This window comes from Schistocerca gregaria, chromosome 9, assembly GCF_023897955.1.
Source record: "Schistocerca gregaria isolate iqSchGreg1 chromosome 9, iqSchGreg1.2, whole genome shotgun sequence".
In the NCBI taxonomy this organism is placed as follows: domain Eukaryota; kingdom Metazoa; phylum Arthropoda; class Insecta; order Orthoptera; family Acrididae; genus Schistocerca; species Schistocerca gregaria.
Window position 1 is genome coordinate 148683391 of NC_064928.1, and position 14816 is coordinate 148698206.

General features: G+C 40.0%; 1 protein-coding gene across 1 annotated transcript in view; it reads left to right on the forward strand.

Moving 5' to 3' along the window:
• Positions 1–14816, forward strand: part of LOC126291715 (ADP-dependent glucokinase) — a 93359-nt gene that overhangs the window by 23814 nt on the left and 54729 nt on the right. Inside the window, exons 3-4 of the mRNA XM_049985371.1 lie at positions 9665–9761; positions 13549–13685. Of these exons, the coding sequence (XP_049841328.1) occupies positions 9665–9761; positions 13549–13685 (234 nt within the window). The remainder of the gene's footprint in view (positions 1–9664; positions 9762–13548; positions 13686–14816) is intronic.

The window sequence follows — 14816 nt, forward strand, 5'->3', positions numbered from 1 at the left end:
GCTTGAACACAGCTTTTAGATGATCCAGTTCTTCTGTCAAACTAACTGCATCTGAGATGGCGTAAGCTCTTTTTACCAATGTACGTAGGACCCTGTTGCATTGGTACGATGGATGACAGCTTGTTGCGTGACGATATCGGTTTGTGTGCATGGGCTTATGATAATCACTTTGTCTTCATGTCCCATCATCCCTCCTGTAGACAAAGACATATAAAAATGGAAGTTTTCAATCCTTTTCAATATCCGTCAACTTAATATTGGGATGCAGACAGTTAAAATGATCTAGGAAGTAATCCAGAGTATCCCTCCCATGTGGGCATACCATAAACATATCATCGATGTATCTCCAGAAACAAGTTGGTTTTAAGAACGCTGTCTTCATTGCCATGTCCTCAAAATCTTCCATAAACAAAATGGCGACTATGAGGGATAATGGACTCCTCATAGCCACTCCGTCAGTTTGTTCAAAGTATTTGCCATTAACTTGGGGACTGAGAATGGATGCCAAATACTTGGCTAAGTATCTAAGTAGGACCCAATTGCTAACAATGTGCTGAAGAGGAACTCCTTATTTGTTTACCTTAGGCAAAGCATATTGATGCAGTTTAATTATGATGTGGCACAGGATGCTGCACATGAAATGTCCCGAAAGAACAAGAGATGTGTCCATTACTGAACAACCCACTATCTTCAAGTGCCTTTTTTTCTCACATCAACAAAAAAAAATTCGAGTTTGTGGATCATATTGTGAGAAGAGATGGATAAAATATAGAGAAAATAATTGTACAAGGGAAGATAGGGAGGAAGAGCAGCAAGTAGGTGGATAGTTCAAATAAAGGTGATCTCCAGTAAGTAGGCCTCTTCAGCAGGCTTTAAGAGGAGCTAGTAACCATCTGGGATGGAAATGTGATGTTCATGGGGTCACAACTCTCAGCAGTGAGCATGACAACTTGTGATGGTGAGTTGAGTACTTATTTGCAGTTTTTAAGTGATCTTCTGCATAAAAAAGTTAAACAGCTGAAGCTGTCAGCTGTCTACTACATTGAATAGCCTGTCTTAAGTGTAACATGGTGTCAGTATGTATTTGGTAGTGATGATTTCATTGTTCCCGCTAGCTGGAATACTTTCCACAGCACAAGGGATATCAAATGCTTTACACCATCCTGAGGTCTCCCAACAATGGAAGAGGCCAAGAGGCTTGAATTGTCTCCTTCTTTGCAACAAAATTGGATCACCTAGATGTTATGGAATGTATGATATTTCAACATAAGTCAAGCAATGTATTGCAGCAGATTACTGTTCTAGACTTAAACTTGGTCAGTCCCATTCTATCAGATAAATTCACATCTACCATGAAAGATATTCTGTGGATGAGTGGTGAATGGCTAAAAATGAAAAGTGAGCAACACTCATGGTGGGGGAAGTTGCCAATCCTGGAACAATGCTGTATCTGCTGTACGAGATGACAAGACTGAATTTTACTTCTAGTAATGTAAAACAGTGTGCAGAAATTTACATGGGTTCTGTCCATCCGTGTGTCTCACGGTAGTATTATTAGTACCTCATATTTGTATTCCATGTTGTGTTAGCACTATGTCCATGGACAGGGTCGCCAGTAGCAAGGTGTGTTAGGGAGGGTCAGTATAACTTTGTGAAACACCCTGTGCTTGCTTCTTGTGACACAGTGGGGTAGACAGAGTGGGGAATCATGTGCTCGTTGTTCAGTTTGACAATCTATGATGGAAGGAAGTGCACAAAAATTAATTTTATACCATTAAATCATTATTTTTAATAATCTGTGATTTTTCCATTGCTTGCAGTGCAAGAACTGTTACTACTAGAGAAAAAATTAAAAACTTTTTTTTGTAGGAAAATAAAGTAAATTAATTTTGTACCAGGAACTAGTTTTTGCTAGAAGCTGTGATTTTTGAGTTAATCAAGGGGGATGTGGGGGGGGGGGGGGGATGCTCCTCCCCTTCCATCTCCATCCCCATGACACTCACTCTTACTGCTGTACAAAAATTTGTGACTACATAATTTTTCCCAAAGTTTTCTTTTGTTGACTTGACTAATTAAATAACAGTATTAAAACAGGGTAGACTGATTCCCACTACATAGAGGGGCTTTGCACTGCAGCTGGGTATATTTAAAGTAACTTTAAAAGAAGATTAGTCAAAATCAGATAGCTTAGTCTACTTTTAAATCTCCTTTAAATATGCCTATGTGCTGCTCTGCTCTGCTTTGCAACCGAACCTAACATGGATTTTGTGCTTTTATGAAGACGACTATTTCAAATTCATAATAACTGTATGAACATAAGTAAATGCAAAAGTACTAATACATATTGATAACAAGCATCAATATGAAGCTGATGCAAAAAAGTGGAGAAAGGGCTGTGCACAAAATGCAAGCAGTTTGTTTTTTACATCGGGGAGGTGTCATCCATTTAACAGCATGTTCTTGGCTACTTCGTACCATCTACGTTGTGGTGTGCGTACTGTAAGACCTTCGGTACACACACCATCAGATTATTTGACTTGTCGCTCTAACAAAGTAGGCGAGTGTCAGCAATAGGTCTCGTCTTATCGTGGCGTGTTTATCTTCTGCCATTAGGTCAGACGATAGAAATGCCACTTGCACACTTAGAGTAGCAGATTGACAGTGACCAACTTTAAACAGAACTTGATTAATTTTCACACACATTTATTAAAATAATAACGAGCATAAAAATAACTTAACTTGGTTCTGGATGCTATTTACAATTGACAATCTGAAGTTCCTTTGGTCTTGGTATGTTAATCTTATTCTCACATATCTCTGATACTTGACAAAGTGTCTATACATTTATCTTCATGGCTATGTACAGGAATATGATAATCTTATTAGGTGCATACTGAAACTTGTCTATAGACTGGTACAGACTAATGTAGACTAATGTTGACAAATGTAGACAAATGCAGACTAATGCAGACTGACTAATTGGAGGTCTGTACACTCATTATAACACCTCGCGTGTTCATGTATCGCTGCGCGAGTGTGATCCGCGAGGAGAAAAGGTTCTACGTTAGCAGCAATCTCATTGGCTGCGTTACATATTAATATGCGGATCGGCGGAAGCAGAATTTGGTCCGTCTCTAAGGCAGCACCATTTCGTAGTGCGGAGATAGACAAGCGCTGCGCCTGCGCTGTCGTGCTTAGCGGGGCGCACTCTAGTGGGAAAGTTGTGTACACGCTCACTACGCGGAACTATGCACACTACATACGTATTTGCTGTCTGATCTGACATTATCGCACATTCCCAAAATCAGACTATAATGTGCACAGGGGCAAAACATTAACACAAGCCACTTGGTATGTTAGCTTACTTGTTCAAGTAGGAGGTGGAGGTAATGCTTGCTCGTCCATGGATTTTGATAAGCCACTTCTCTGCCTTCATTGATTGCATACAGGTCTGGTGAATTTGGAGCCCTGTACTGGGAATGGGCTGGCACTGTCAGTTCATTGTGCCTTTAGTGTCTAATGCGTACTTTAGCAACCCCCCTCCCCCCCCCCCCCCCCCCCCCACCCACCTTGTTGTCGGGTAGTGGAATATCTCTTGTCTCAGGGAGTGGGGATTTCAACTTAACCATGTGGATCGCAAGTATGATACAAATGTATGTTTTTTTTAAAAAAAAAACAAAAAAAGCCTATGCTGCCAAGTGTGGCACATGCCAATGGGGGTTCCTATACACAGTTGTGTAATGCTTGCTGAGGAAAGTGCAGTTGTGTGGTGCTTGCTGAAGCAAGTGGGCCCCTATCTTGGTGGATCTACTTTTACCTTTGCTGTCTGTGAGATACCAAAGAACCTTAATGTCAATCAGTGTGGCTACATTTCTTTGGACATCTCGTGTTTGGCGTAAGGTAGTAAAATTTCTCGTTTTATACATCAACAAACAGATACATTTATTGTAAGTTCACTCCATTTGTTGATGATTTGATCCATTTGTTGATAATTTGATAATTGCAAGTATTATGTGTACAGTATATCATGGCAGTCAGCTGCAACTGTGAACAAATGAGAATTTGGACTGTCTGAGGAGAGGAGAGGAGAGGAGAGGAGAGGAGAGGAGAGGAGAGGAGAGGAGAGGGGAGGGGAGGGGAGGAGAGGGGAGGAGAGGGGAGGGGAGGGGAGGAGAGGGGAGGAGAGGGGAGAATAAGCCTAGCCTCCCTCTTGACGGGCTGCCATTCTATGTCCGCATTCTGTGCTCCCGCAAAAGCAAATCTGACTTAGCAGTCATAGGGATTGCTGATTCCTTTTCTTGTGGTGAGAGTGTCATTCGAATCCCTTTGTGTGTCAGGATTAGTCTCTTCAGTCATTTCAGAATTAGAAAAAAAAAAAAAAAACAAGCAATCCACAACGCAAATTAAATTGGAGTATACAAAGCATTTGGTAGTGAATTTAGCGCAATTATTTTCTGCAGTTAATGGTGGTAGTTCAGGTCCAATCTCTACCAGTATCTCACGCAACAATAGTTCAGAACACTCCCCACCTGAAACTGCCACGATGTAGTGGCCACGTAATACCTCATTCGTTGTTGTTGTGGTTACCTTCTGTCTGAAGACTGGTTTGTTGCAGTTCACGATGTTAGTCAACTCTCTGCAAGTCGCTTCATTTGTGAGTAGGTACTGCATCCATTACATCCATTTGAACCTGCTTGCTGGACTTATCCTTTGGTTTACCTCTAAAATTGTACCAAATGGACCATTCCTCATTGCTTCAGTGTGTGTCCTATAAACTGATCCCTCCTTTTTGTCAACTTGTGCTGTAAATCCCCCATCCCCCAGTTTCATTCAGTACCTTGTTGCTCTATACTCAGTCTAATCAAGGCATCTTCAGCACTCTTCTACAGAACCATGTTTCAAAAGCTTTGATTCTATTGTAGTGTGAACTGCTTGCTTATCACCACATTTCATTTCCATACAAGGCTACACATCCAATAAATACTTTCAGAAAAGATTTCCCAATACTTGAATCTACATTAAATGTTAAGTGATTCTTTTTTTGAAAAAACCTTTTCATGCTGTGCCAATCTACATTTTGTATCCCCTGAATTTTTGCTCATGAGACATTTTGCTGCCCAAATAGGAAAACTCTTCTGCTACTTCTAATGCTTAATTTCCTAATCTAATTCTGTACCTGCGCTACACCACACTTCCAGGCCTTTGGCGTGTGTGACATCAAATAACATAAGTCAAATGATAGCTGTGTGCAGCTTTTTTATTTCTATCCACTGTGGTAGAAAGAGACTGCTTAAAACTCTCCTAACAAAAATGCAGACAGTGGTTATTAAAATCGTCCTTACGTACTTTATATTTCTGATAACTTTTATGATTGAAATAGCTTGCCACCTGTACTGTAGCATGTTTGTTAAACAATTCAATTCAGTTATTCCTCTGCTTCTTTGTAAAGGAAAGTGTGGATGCCATAGTTTATTACTAAAACCTTGTCTAGTATAATGTTCTAAATTTTATTTCTCAAGAACCCAGTTTTTGTCCATCCACTGCTTGCAAACACACACACATAGAGAGAAAAACATTTTCAGTAGAATTAATATTTCTTTCCTTTTTTCAAAAATTCAAACAAATGTTACACCATTTCAAATTAAAGCTGAAGTGATACCAGATTCAACTCCAGCTTCAAAACAGCACGACATTTTGCATTTCTTCTATATTCCATGGCTACTTAAACTAGACAAAAAAGTTAAATATTTGACACTGGAATGTCAAAACCTTTAGTTGATTTTTATGTAGACTGACACACGATTACCTCACACCACTTGTCTTATTTCAAGGGTGACTATCTTTCTGGAAAATCTGGAAGTCTCAAGGAATTACATTTTACATGGAAAAATCGGGGAAGTCTCAGGGCATTTCAAGAATTTCATAAAATCTAGTAATTCTATATTTTTAACTTTGCCTTGAAGTTGAGTTTATTGAGAGTTTTATAAATCACAAATTTTAAAGTACTTAATATCTGAAGGTGTGTTAATTATATGAATATTATTCCATAAAAGTTACTTATGTTCAAAACCTGCAGTTACACTACTGCATGATTTGTAAATCATGGAATTCTTTTAGATGGTTTGAGTGGGGCAGTGCACAAATGGTTTAATTCATACTTAACTGGAAGAATGTAGAAAGTTGAAATAAGTGGTTCATGTAATTTTAAAACAACAGCTGATTCCTCAAACTGGGGGGGGAGGGGGGGGGGGGGCTAATCAAGTACGGGGTCCCACAGGGTTCGGTCTTAGGTCCTTTACTGTTCTTGGTATACATTAATGACTTACCATTCCACAGTGATGAAGATGCAAAGTTAGTTCTTTTTGCTGATGATACAAGTATAGTAATAACATCCAAAAACCAAGAACTAAGTGATGTAATTGTAAATGATGTTTTTCACAAAATTATTAAGTGGTTCTCAGCAAATGGACTCTCTTTAAATTTTGATAAAACATAGTATATACAGTTCCGTACAGTTAATGGCACAACTCCAGTAATAAATATAGACTTTGAACAGAAGTCTGTAGCTAAGGTAGAATTTTCAAAATTTTTAGGTGTTTCCATTGATGAGAAGTTAAACTGGAAGCAACACATTGATGGTCTGCTGAAACGTCTGAGTTCAGCTACGTATGCTGTTAGGGTTATTGCAAATTTTGGTGATAAGAATCTCAGTAAATTAGCTTACTATGCCTACTTTCATTCACTGCTTTCGTATGGCATCATATTCTGGGGTAATTCATCGTTGAGTAGAAAAGTATTCATTGTGCCAAAAACGTGTAATCAGAATAATTGCTGGAGTCCACCCACGGTCATCCTGCAGATATCTATTTAAGGATCTAGGGATCCTCACAGTAACCTCATAGTACAGGGTGTTTAAAAAATGACCGGTATATTTGAAACAGCAATAAAAACTAAACGAGCAGCGATAGAAATACACCGTTTGTTGCAATATGCTTGGGACAACAGTACATTTTCAGGCGGCCAAACTTTGGAAATTACAGTAGTTACAATTTTCAACAACAGATGGCGCTGCAAGTGATGTGAAAGATATAGAAGACAACGCAGTCTGTGGGTGCGCCATTCTGTACGTCGTCTTTCTGCTGTAAGCGTGTGCTGTTCACAACGTGCAAGTGTGCTGTGGACAACATGGTTTATTCCTTAGAACAGAGGATTTTTCTGGTGTTGGAATTCCACCGCCTAGAATACAGTGTTGTTGCAACAAGACGAAGTTTTCAACGGAGGTTTAATGTAACCAAAGGACCGAAAAGCGATACAATAAAGGATTTGTTTGAACAATTTCAACGGACTGGGAACGTGACGCACGAACGTGCTGGAAAGGTAGGGCGAACGCGTACGGCAACCACAGAGGGCGACGCGCAGCTAGTGCAGCTGGTGATCCAACAGCGGCCTCGGGTTTCTGTTCGCTGTGTTGCAGCTGCGGTCCAAATGACCTCAACGTCCACGTATCGTCTCATGCGCCAGAGTTTACACCTCTATCCATACAAAATTCAAATGCGGCAATCCCTCAGTGCCGCTACCATTGCTGCACGAGAGACATTCGCTAACAATATAGTGCACAGGATTGATGACGGCGATATGCATGTGGGCAGCGTTTGGTTTACTGACAAAGCTTATTTTTACCTGGACAGCTTCGTCAATAAACAGAACTGGCCCATATGGGGAACCGAAAAGCTCCATGTTGCAGTCCCATCATCCCTGCATCCTCAAAAAGTACTGGTCTGGTCCGCCATTTCTTCCAAAGGAATCATTGGCCCATTTTTCAGATCTGAAACGATTACTGCATCACGCTATCTGGACATTCTTCGTGAATTTGTGGCGGTACAAACTGCCTTAGACGACAATGTGAACACCTCGTGGTTTATGCAAGATGGTGCCCAGCCACATCGCACGGCCGACGTCGTTAGTTTCCTGAATGAATATTTCGATGATCGTGTGATTGCTTTGGGCTATCCGAAACATACAGGAGGCGGCGTGGATTTGCCTCCCTATTCGCCAGACATGAACCCCTGTGACTTCTTTCTGTGGGGACACTTGAAAGACCAGGTGTACCGCCAGAATCCAGAAACAATTGAACAGCGGAAGCAGTACATCTCATCTGCATGTGAAGCCATTCTGCCAGACACGTTGTCAAAGGTTTCGGGTAATTTCATTCAGAGACTACGCCATATTATTGCTACGCATGGTGGATATGTGGAAAATATAGTACTATAGAGTTTTCCAGACCGCAGCGCCATCTGTTGTTGACAATTGTAACTACTGTAATTTCGAAAGTTTGCCTGCCTGAAAATTTACTGTTGTCCCAAGCATATTGCAACAAACGGTGTATTTCTATCGCTGTTCGTTTAGTTTGTATTGCCGTTTCAAATATACCGGTCATTTTTGAAACACCCTGTATATATATTCACTTATGAAATTTGTTGTTAAAAATCCAACCCAGTTCAAAAGTAATAGCAGTGTGCATAGCTATAACACCAGGAGAAAGGATGATCTTCACTATGCAGGGTTAAATCTGACTTTGGCACAGAAAGGGGTAAATTATGTTGCAACAAAAGTCTTTGGTCACCTATCAAACATCAAAAGCCTGACAGATAGCCAACTAACATTTAAAAATAAATTAAAAGAATTTCTAGATAACAACTCCTTCTACTCATTGGTTGAATTTTTAGATATAAATAAAGAGAGAGAGAGAGAGAAAAAGAACAACAACTTAAACATTAGTGTCATGCAATATTTTGTTTAATGTAATATCTTGTACAGACATCTTTTATTAACCTGACGTGTTCCACATCATTACGAAGTGTCGTATTCATGATCTATGGAATAAGTATTAATCTAATCTAATCTACTGCCTATGGCTAGTATAGCTCAGCTGATACGAAGGAAAAGTCATTATTATCGTGTGCTGCCCCCACATTCCCACCTTTAATTTAGCAGGAGCTTCTTGACACCACCTTCCATCCCACAGTAGCCATCCTGTATTTCTGTACTTTATGCTGATACTTATCATCAACCGGATCCCATAATCACTCATGCTCATGATACTGTCAGATAAATTGTAGTACTAGCAAGTTTGTCGAAACATAATAAAAATGCTGGATGGCAAGCTGAGAGAAATAAACACCTTTATTATAACTTTTGATTCACTTTGTTGTTGTTGTTGTTGTTCCCACCCAGTGTATATTGAGGTAGGAGTGACTGTGCCATGGTTGATATCCTGGTTCCCATCGGGTGCAGTTGGCACTTGGATGGTCGACCATCCAGACCACCATGTGCTGTTGATGTACCAGGACACACTCGTTAGTTGACCTAGTAGTGGTGACTCCAGGTCATGAAAACTGACAATGGCTGGTTTGGGTGTGCCAACAGCCACACCTTTCACTCTCTCTCTCTCTCTCTCTCTCTCTCTCTCTCTCTCTCTCTCTCTCTCTCTCTCTCTCAGTATATTGAATCAAGTTCTCTCCGTCATAAAGTGTAACCATATGTTGTAAATCTCATCCTTAGTTGTAAATGTCAGTGTTATGGACAGACTGAAACACACAATAAGTGTTAATGTGTATAATGCTTCTTTCATTAACAGCATTTTGTGATTATCTGATTGTTGCAGTTTATGGAGGGGAAATATCGAGAGATGATGTCCATTTGATTCTGGAGTACAAAGCAGGAGAGGTGTGGGGAAAGTACTCTTCACCTAGAGCAAACAGGTAAATGTAATGTTGGTGACCAGTTATGTATATGATAATCAGTGGAATTTGTTATTTATGTTTTATAAACTAAACCTACATACATTAATATGATATTTACATTTCCAAGTCTCATAGCTGTCCAATCCCACAATATTTTGTGCGGATGTGAGTAATAGGGAGCATGGTACTGTTAAATCTCCAACACTCCTGTGTGTTTCTTACAGTGTAACATAAACTGTGAATTTGTTTAATGTAATCATTTTCTGCTGGAAAGATTCTGTGGAGGTGTTTCTGCTTTGGTATAGTCATTTTCTTGCAGATTGTTTCCCAGTTGTATGCTTTTTGTATGTTCATATCTGCACACTATTTTTGAAGTTCCAAAGCAACATTAAATTAGAATTTACATTGCTGGCTGACAATTTAATTTCTGTAAGTATACAGTGACTGCAGATCATGTCATTACTATATCCTTTAACCTTAAATAAAAATGGTAAAATTTTTAGCATAGAACCTCCAACGATTTTAAACTCCATCTAATTGCGGAAAACATTTGTGTGTGGGTTTTTTTTTTTTTTTCCAGACAGTGTTTTCTTGGATCTTGTCTGATGGTAGATGATGTACAAGCAATAGCTAAATAGAGACAACTAACAAAAAACTCTGGTTAGAAATATAAAATGCATTAAACTCAACCTAAGTCAGAATTCTGGAGGGCGGGAGGGGGCGGGGTCTCCATTTAGGAAATATGTTGGGAACATGAACTAGCACAGAGGACAAAGAGGATTATGCGACCACAGAAAGTGTTAAGGGTAGAGTACAATTCGGAGAACTTGTGTTGGATAATGTAGTATGCACTGCTGTGGTGTGGATGTATGGTGGTGGCGTGATGGGACAGGTAGCTAGCTGTTTTGAGCCATGTCCATGTTAACAAGGGAAGCGCTGTATATAGAGGTGATGCGGCAGCTACACAACACGTCGCTTTGTGGCCCACACCACGTCCCTCTGTATCCATGAGTGGCACTCATAAGTGACATATGATGGAGACAGTCAAGTGGCACACTGTTATTTTAATTGATTTAATGTGTGGAAATTCAAGATAATTTAGCGTTTAATGTAAAGTCTTGTCAGTGCCATGCCATCACCATGCCATGCCACTCCTGTGTGTGCTGCACCAAAAGTAGGGAAGAGGCAATTACAGGCAGCAGGTTGTGATTCAGCTATTGCCAGTCAGTATCCCAGCTCTCCATTGCACATAGGCCCTGCATGAGATAACCAAGCTTGTTCGCCCCTACAATTTGGCTTTGACTATTAACATCATCAAAATGCATTTGTTACAAATAGAATGAAGAAGGGATATTCAAATATGTCATCCTTCAGTATTCAGATCAGCCTAAACCACAGAATGTAACAATATTATGAAAAGGGTAGTGGCTACTCGTCGTATAGCAGAGATGCTGAGTCATAGATACATACAACAAAAAGCTTCAGCAGCCAGAGACTGTGATCTTTTGTGTGTGTGTGTGTATGTGTGTGTGTGTGTGTGTGTGTGTGTGTGTGTGTGTTTGTTTTCTATCTCTGATGAAGGCCTTTGTTGGCTGAAAGCTCATAGTCTTATTGTTGTGCCTATGTGCAACTCAGCATCTCTGCTGAGCAGCAACTCTGGTGAGCAGCAACTATCTTTTTCTTAATTTTTTGCATTCCATCCTGGATTTTCCATTATTAAACCCTTATTTTGTAAATGTGACTGTTTATTATTGAAATGACAGCTGAATACATCAAATTGCTTCTTAAATACAGATGGATAGGGGAATTCTGTGTTCCTTATTCCCTTAAGCAAAATTTTTGAAGATGTTATTATTTCTTAAGGGATGGTGGAATGAAGGGAAAACAGACTTCAAAAATATTGTGAAGCAAGTCATTGACATGCTTGCGGATGGGAGGAGGGACTGTTGCTATAAATTTTGACTTTACTAACTTGTCAGATTGTTTTAAAGCAGTCTATCTCTGGAAGTGTGTTTGTGTGTAGCAGACCCCTGCAGTGTTTTGAGTGCAACAACAATTATGCAATGCTTGCCTGTGATGGACAGGTAACAACTGGTGGCAGTTACGGCAAGGCAGTTGATGAAGTGCGAGTCATTTTCTCTACTCCCAACTTCGGTGTCAATTTTTCCAATCTGAAATGATCAGATATTTCAGTAGGAAAATGAGTTGTAGGAGAGTAAAGTCATTGAGAGTGTCTTCCACCAGTGCAAAGTAGCTCTACAAAGCTGACCCAGTTTCACTATCGAGCCTCTTGAAAAATTTTGTGCTGACTGCAATTTAACTCATTCAATTAAACCCTAAGGAATTTTACACATAGCTTTTAATTTGGTGAGTAACCATTAATGTCTAATTCTGGTGAAAACGGGTAATTTTTGCATGTTTGAAGTTGCATTATGTAAGTTCTTGTGACATTACTTTTTGGACTGTGTGCTGTGAACCAGTTGTACGCCTGTTTGATATCATCTGAACTGTGATTGATAGGGCTGAGTTTGTACCCTAGATTAGTATGCTCGCATCATCAACAACTGTTGTAGTTATTGAACCACCCTTTAAATTGTAAGGATATTTGCAGTATGTATGTTAACAAGAGAAATAGGTTCAGTACCCATCTCTGTAGGACCCCCTATGTTATGTGGCAAGCAAAGTTTGTGACAAATATTGCTGTATTCTGCCACCACTTGGCTCGATCATATTTTGTGACCCGAGTATTTGAGTATGGAAATGGGCGGATTAGACTTCTATAATTGCTGCATCTCTGTGTGGAGTAGGTATGTTGCATCAAGACAATTTTTGTACTCCATAAGAGTGATATATTTGGTTTCCCACCTCAGATTGAGGAAGGATTGAATGTGCCCCAGTTCTGTCCTGGAGTTCCACTATTGTGAAATGCTGGGAAGGCACGAGTCAGTACTCATCACGTAGGAAAAAAGACTATATGCATGTATCCCATTATTCAGTGAGATGTGATCTACCTGGATATAGTTGTTTATATTCTGTTGATTGCAAGTGGTAAAAAGAATTTACTGGAAAGAAGGTATGCTGACAAAAAGATAGAGAGAGAATGAATGAGGTAGAATATAAATGAGGAAGTGGAGGAGTGAAGGAAAATATGAGCATACGTATTGCTTAGTGGCAAAATACTCTGTTATTTCCAGTTAGCCTATTCGTGCTTTGTTGTCCTTTGAGTATAGCCCAGCCAAGTGTAGTACATGCCATCACAGATTAGGAATATAAATGCATAATACCATGAATGTATTTTGTGATTAATGAAAATGATAAAGAAAATAATTTATTAACTAAAAGTATGCTATGAGCATTGAGTTCTAATTGTTAGACATAACAGAGTGTACTAGCTGTGTGGCTTTCTCTAGCAACACTCAGTTTGAAAATGTGATTTCCTTGCTCCAGGTGCACACACTGCTTGATTGAGGGATGATCTTTTTCTGTTATAGATGTTTTTAATAGTCAGTTAACGATTTTTTTCTATTTAATTTATAAAAAATAGTGTAATATTTTGAGTGGCTCACCGAGAAAGTCGGTGTTCTTGATGAATACGAACTAGTTTGATATTTAATTTGGCAACACAGATTCTCTTAACGGTAATGTAGTGTTAGCAGTGTAGGTAAACAGTATTATTTGGAGTGCTTGTATCAGAAATTATGTGAATATATTTTGTTATTAAGTTCTTATTCATCCAAAAATTCTAATTTCTTTGATTTGTTATTAACCTACAGTAATAAGTGAAATTTGTCGTCTCTATTTGTAGGTTTATTGTCCACAATGATGTGACAAATCCAACATTGAGCTCAATGGAAGGCTTTGATGAAGTTCTGGACAGCTTTGAGCCAGATCTGCTTGTAATTAGTGGTTTACAAATGATGGACAATTATCCTTTTGAATTTGGTGAGTACTTGAAACTTTTCTTAAGATTTTGAGAATACAGTCAAATTGCATGAACATACCAACCTTCCCCATCTTTCCCTAATCCAATGGGACTGATGACCTTACTGTTTGGTTGGTTGGTTTAAAAGAAGGGGGAAAGGACCAAACCACGAGGTCATCGGTCCTTTGTTCCTATTTTCAGAGTTTATGAATATCAGTTGCAACACAATATCCCTATACCCGGATGTGTTAAGACAGCATCAGAGGATATAAAAACACTTTTTTAGTGTTAAACTGGGACTTAGATGTAACATGTTAATATTTTACCATTTGGAGCACTGCATTATCTGAAAAATTACTGCTCTACTTACACTATGCATATTTCTCGTTCAGGAGAGGACCAGTGGTATTGTCCAATAGGACTGTGACAGTGATAGACCTTTGACAGGGCATGGCCATTTTACTTCCCCATCTTTCCGTTCGATTAGTGACAGGAGCTTTTAGGATGAGCCCGGTGACCAGTGTACTGGTGGCATATGTTCATGGAGGACATATTGCACAGCACTCCTTGCCAGATGGCTGCAGTGTTTTCACTGCAGAGCTGGTGGCCATATCTAGTACTGTTGAGCACATCCGCCCGTGCCCTGGCGCATCATTTCTGCTGTGTACTGACTCATTGAACAGCCTACAAGCAATCAACCCGTGTCACCCTCGCCATCCACTGGTAGCATCCACCCAGAGTCGCATCTATGCCCTGGAACGGTCCCGTCGTTCAGTGGTGTTGTGTGGAGCCCTGGACACATTGGAATCCCAGGCAACGAACTTGCCGACAGGCTGGCCAAACAAGTGACGCGGAAACCACTTCTGGCGATGGGCATCTCCGATGCTGATCTGCGTTCTGTCTTACGCCGCAGGGTTTTCAGGCTTTGGGAGACGGAATGGCATAACATTATGCACAAGCTGAGTATCTTTAAGGAGATGACAAATGTGTGGAAGTCTTCCAAGTGGTCCTCTTGCAGGGAATCAGTTGTCCTCTGGTGGCTCTGCATTGGCCACACATGGCAAATGCATGGTCACTTACTCTGTCGCGAGAACCCACCTTTGTGTCGCTGTTACTCCCAAACGACAGTCGTCCACCTCTTGCAGGACTGC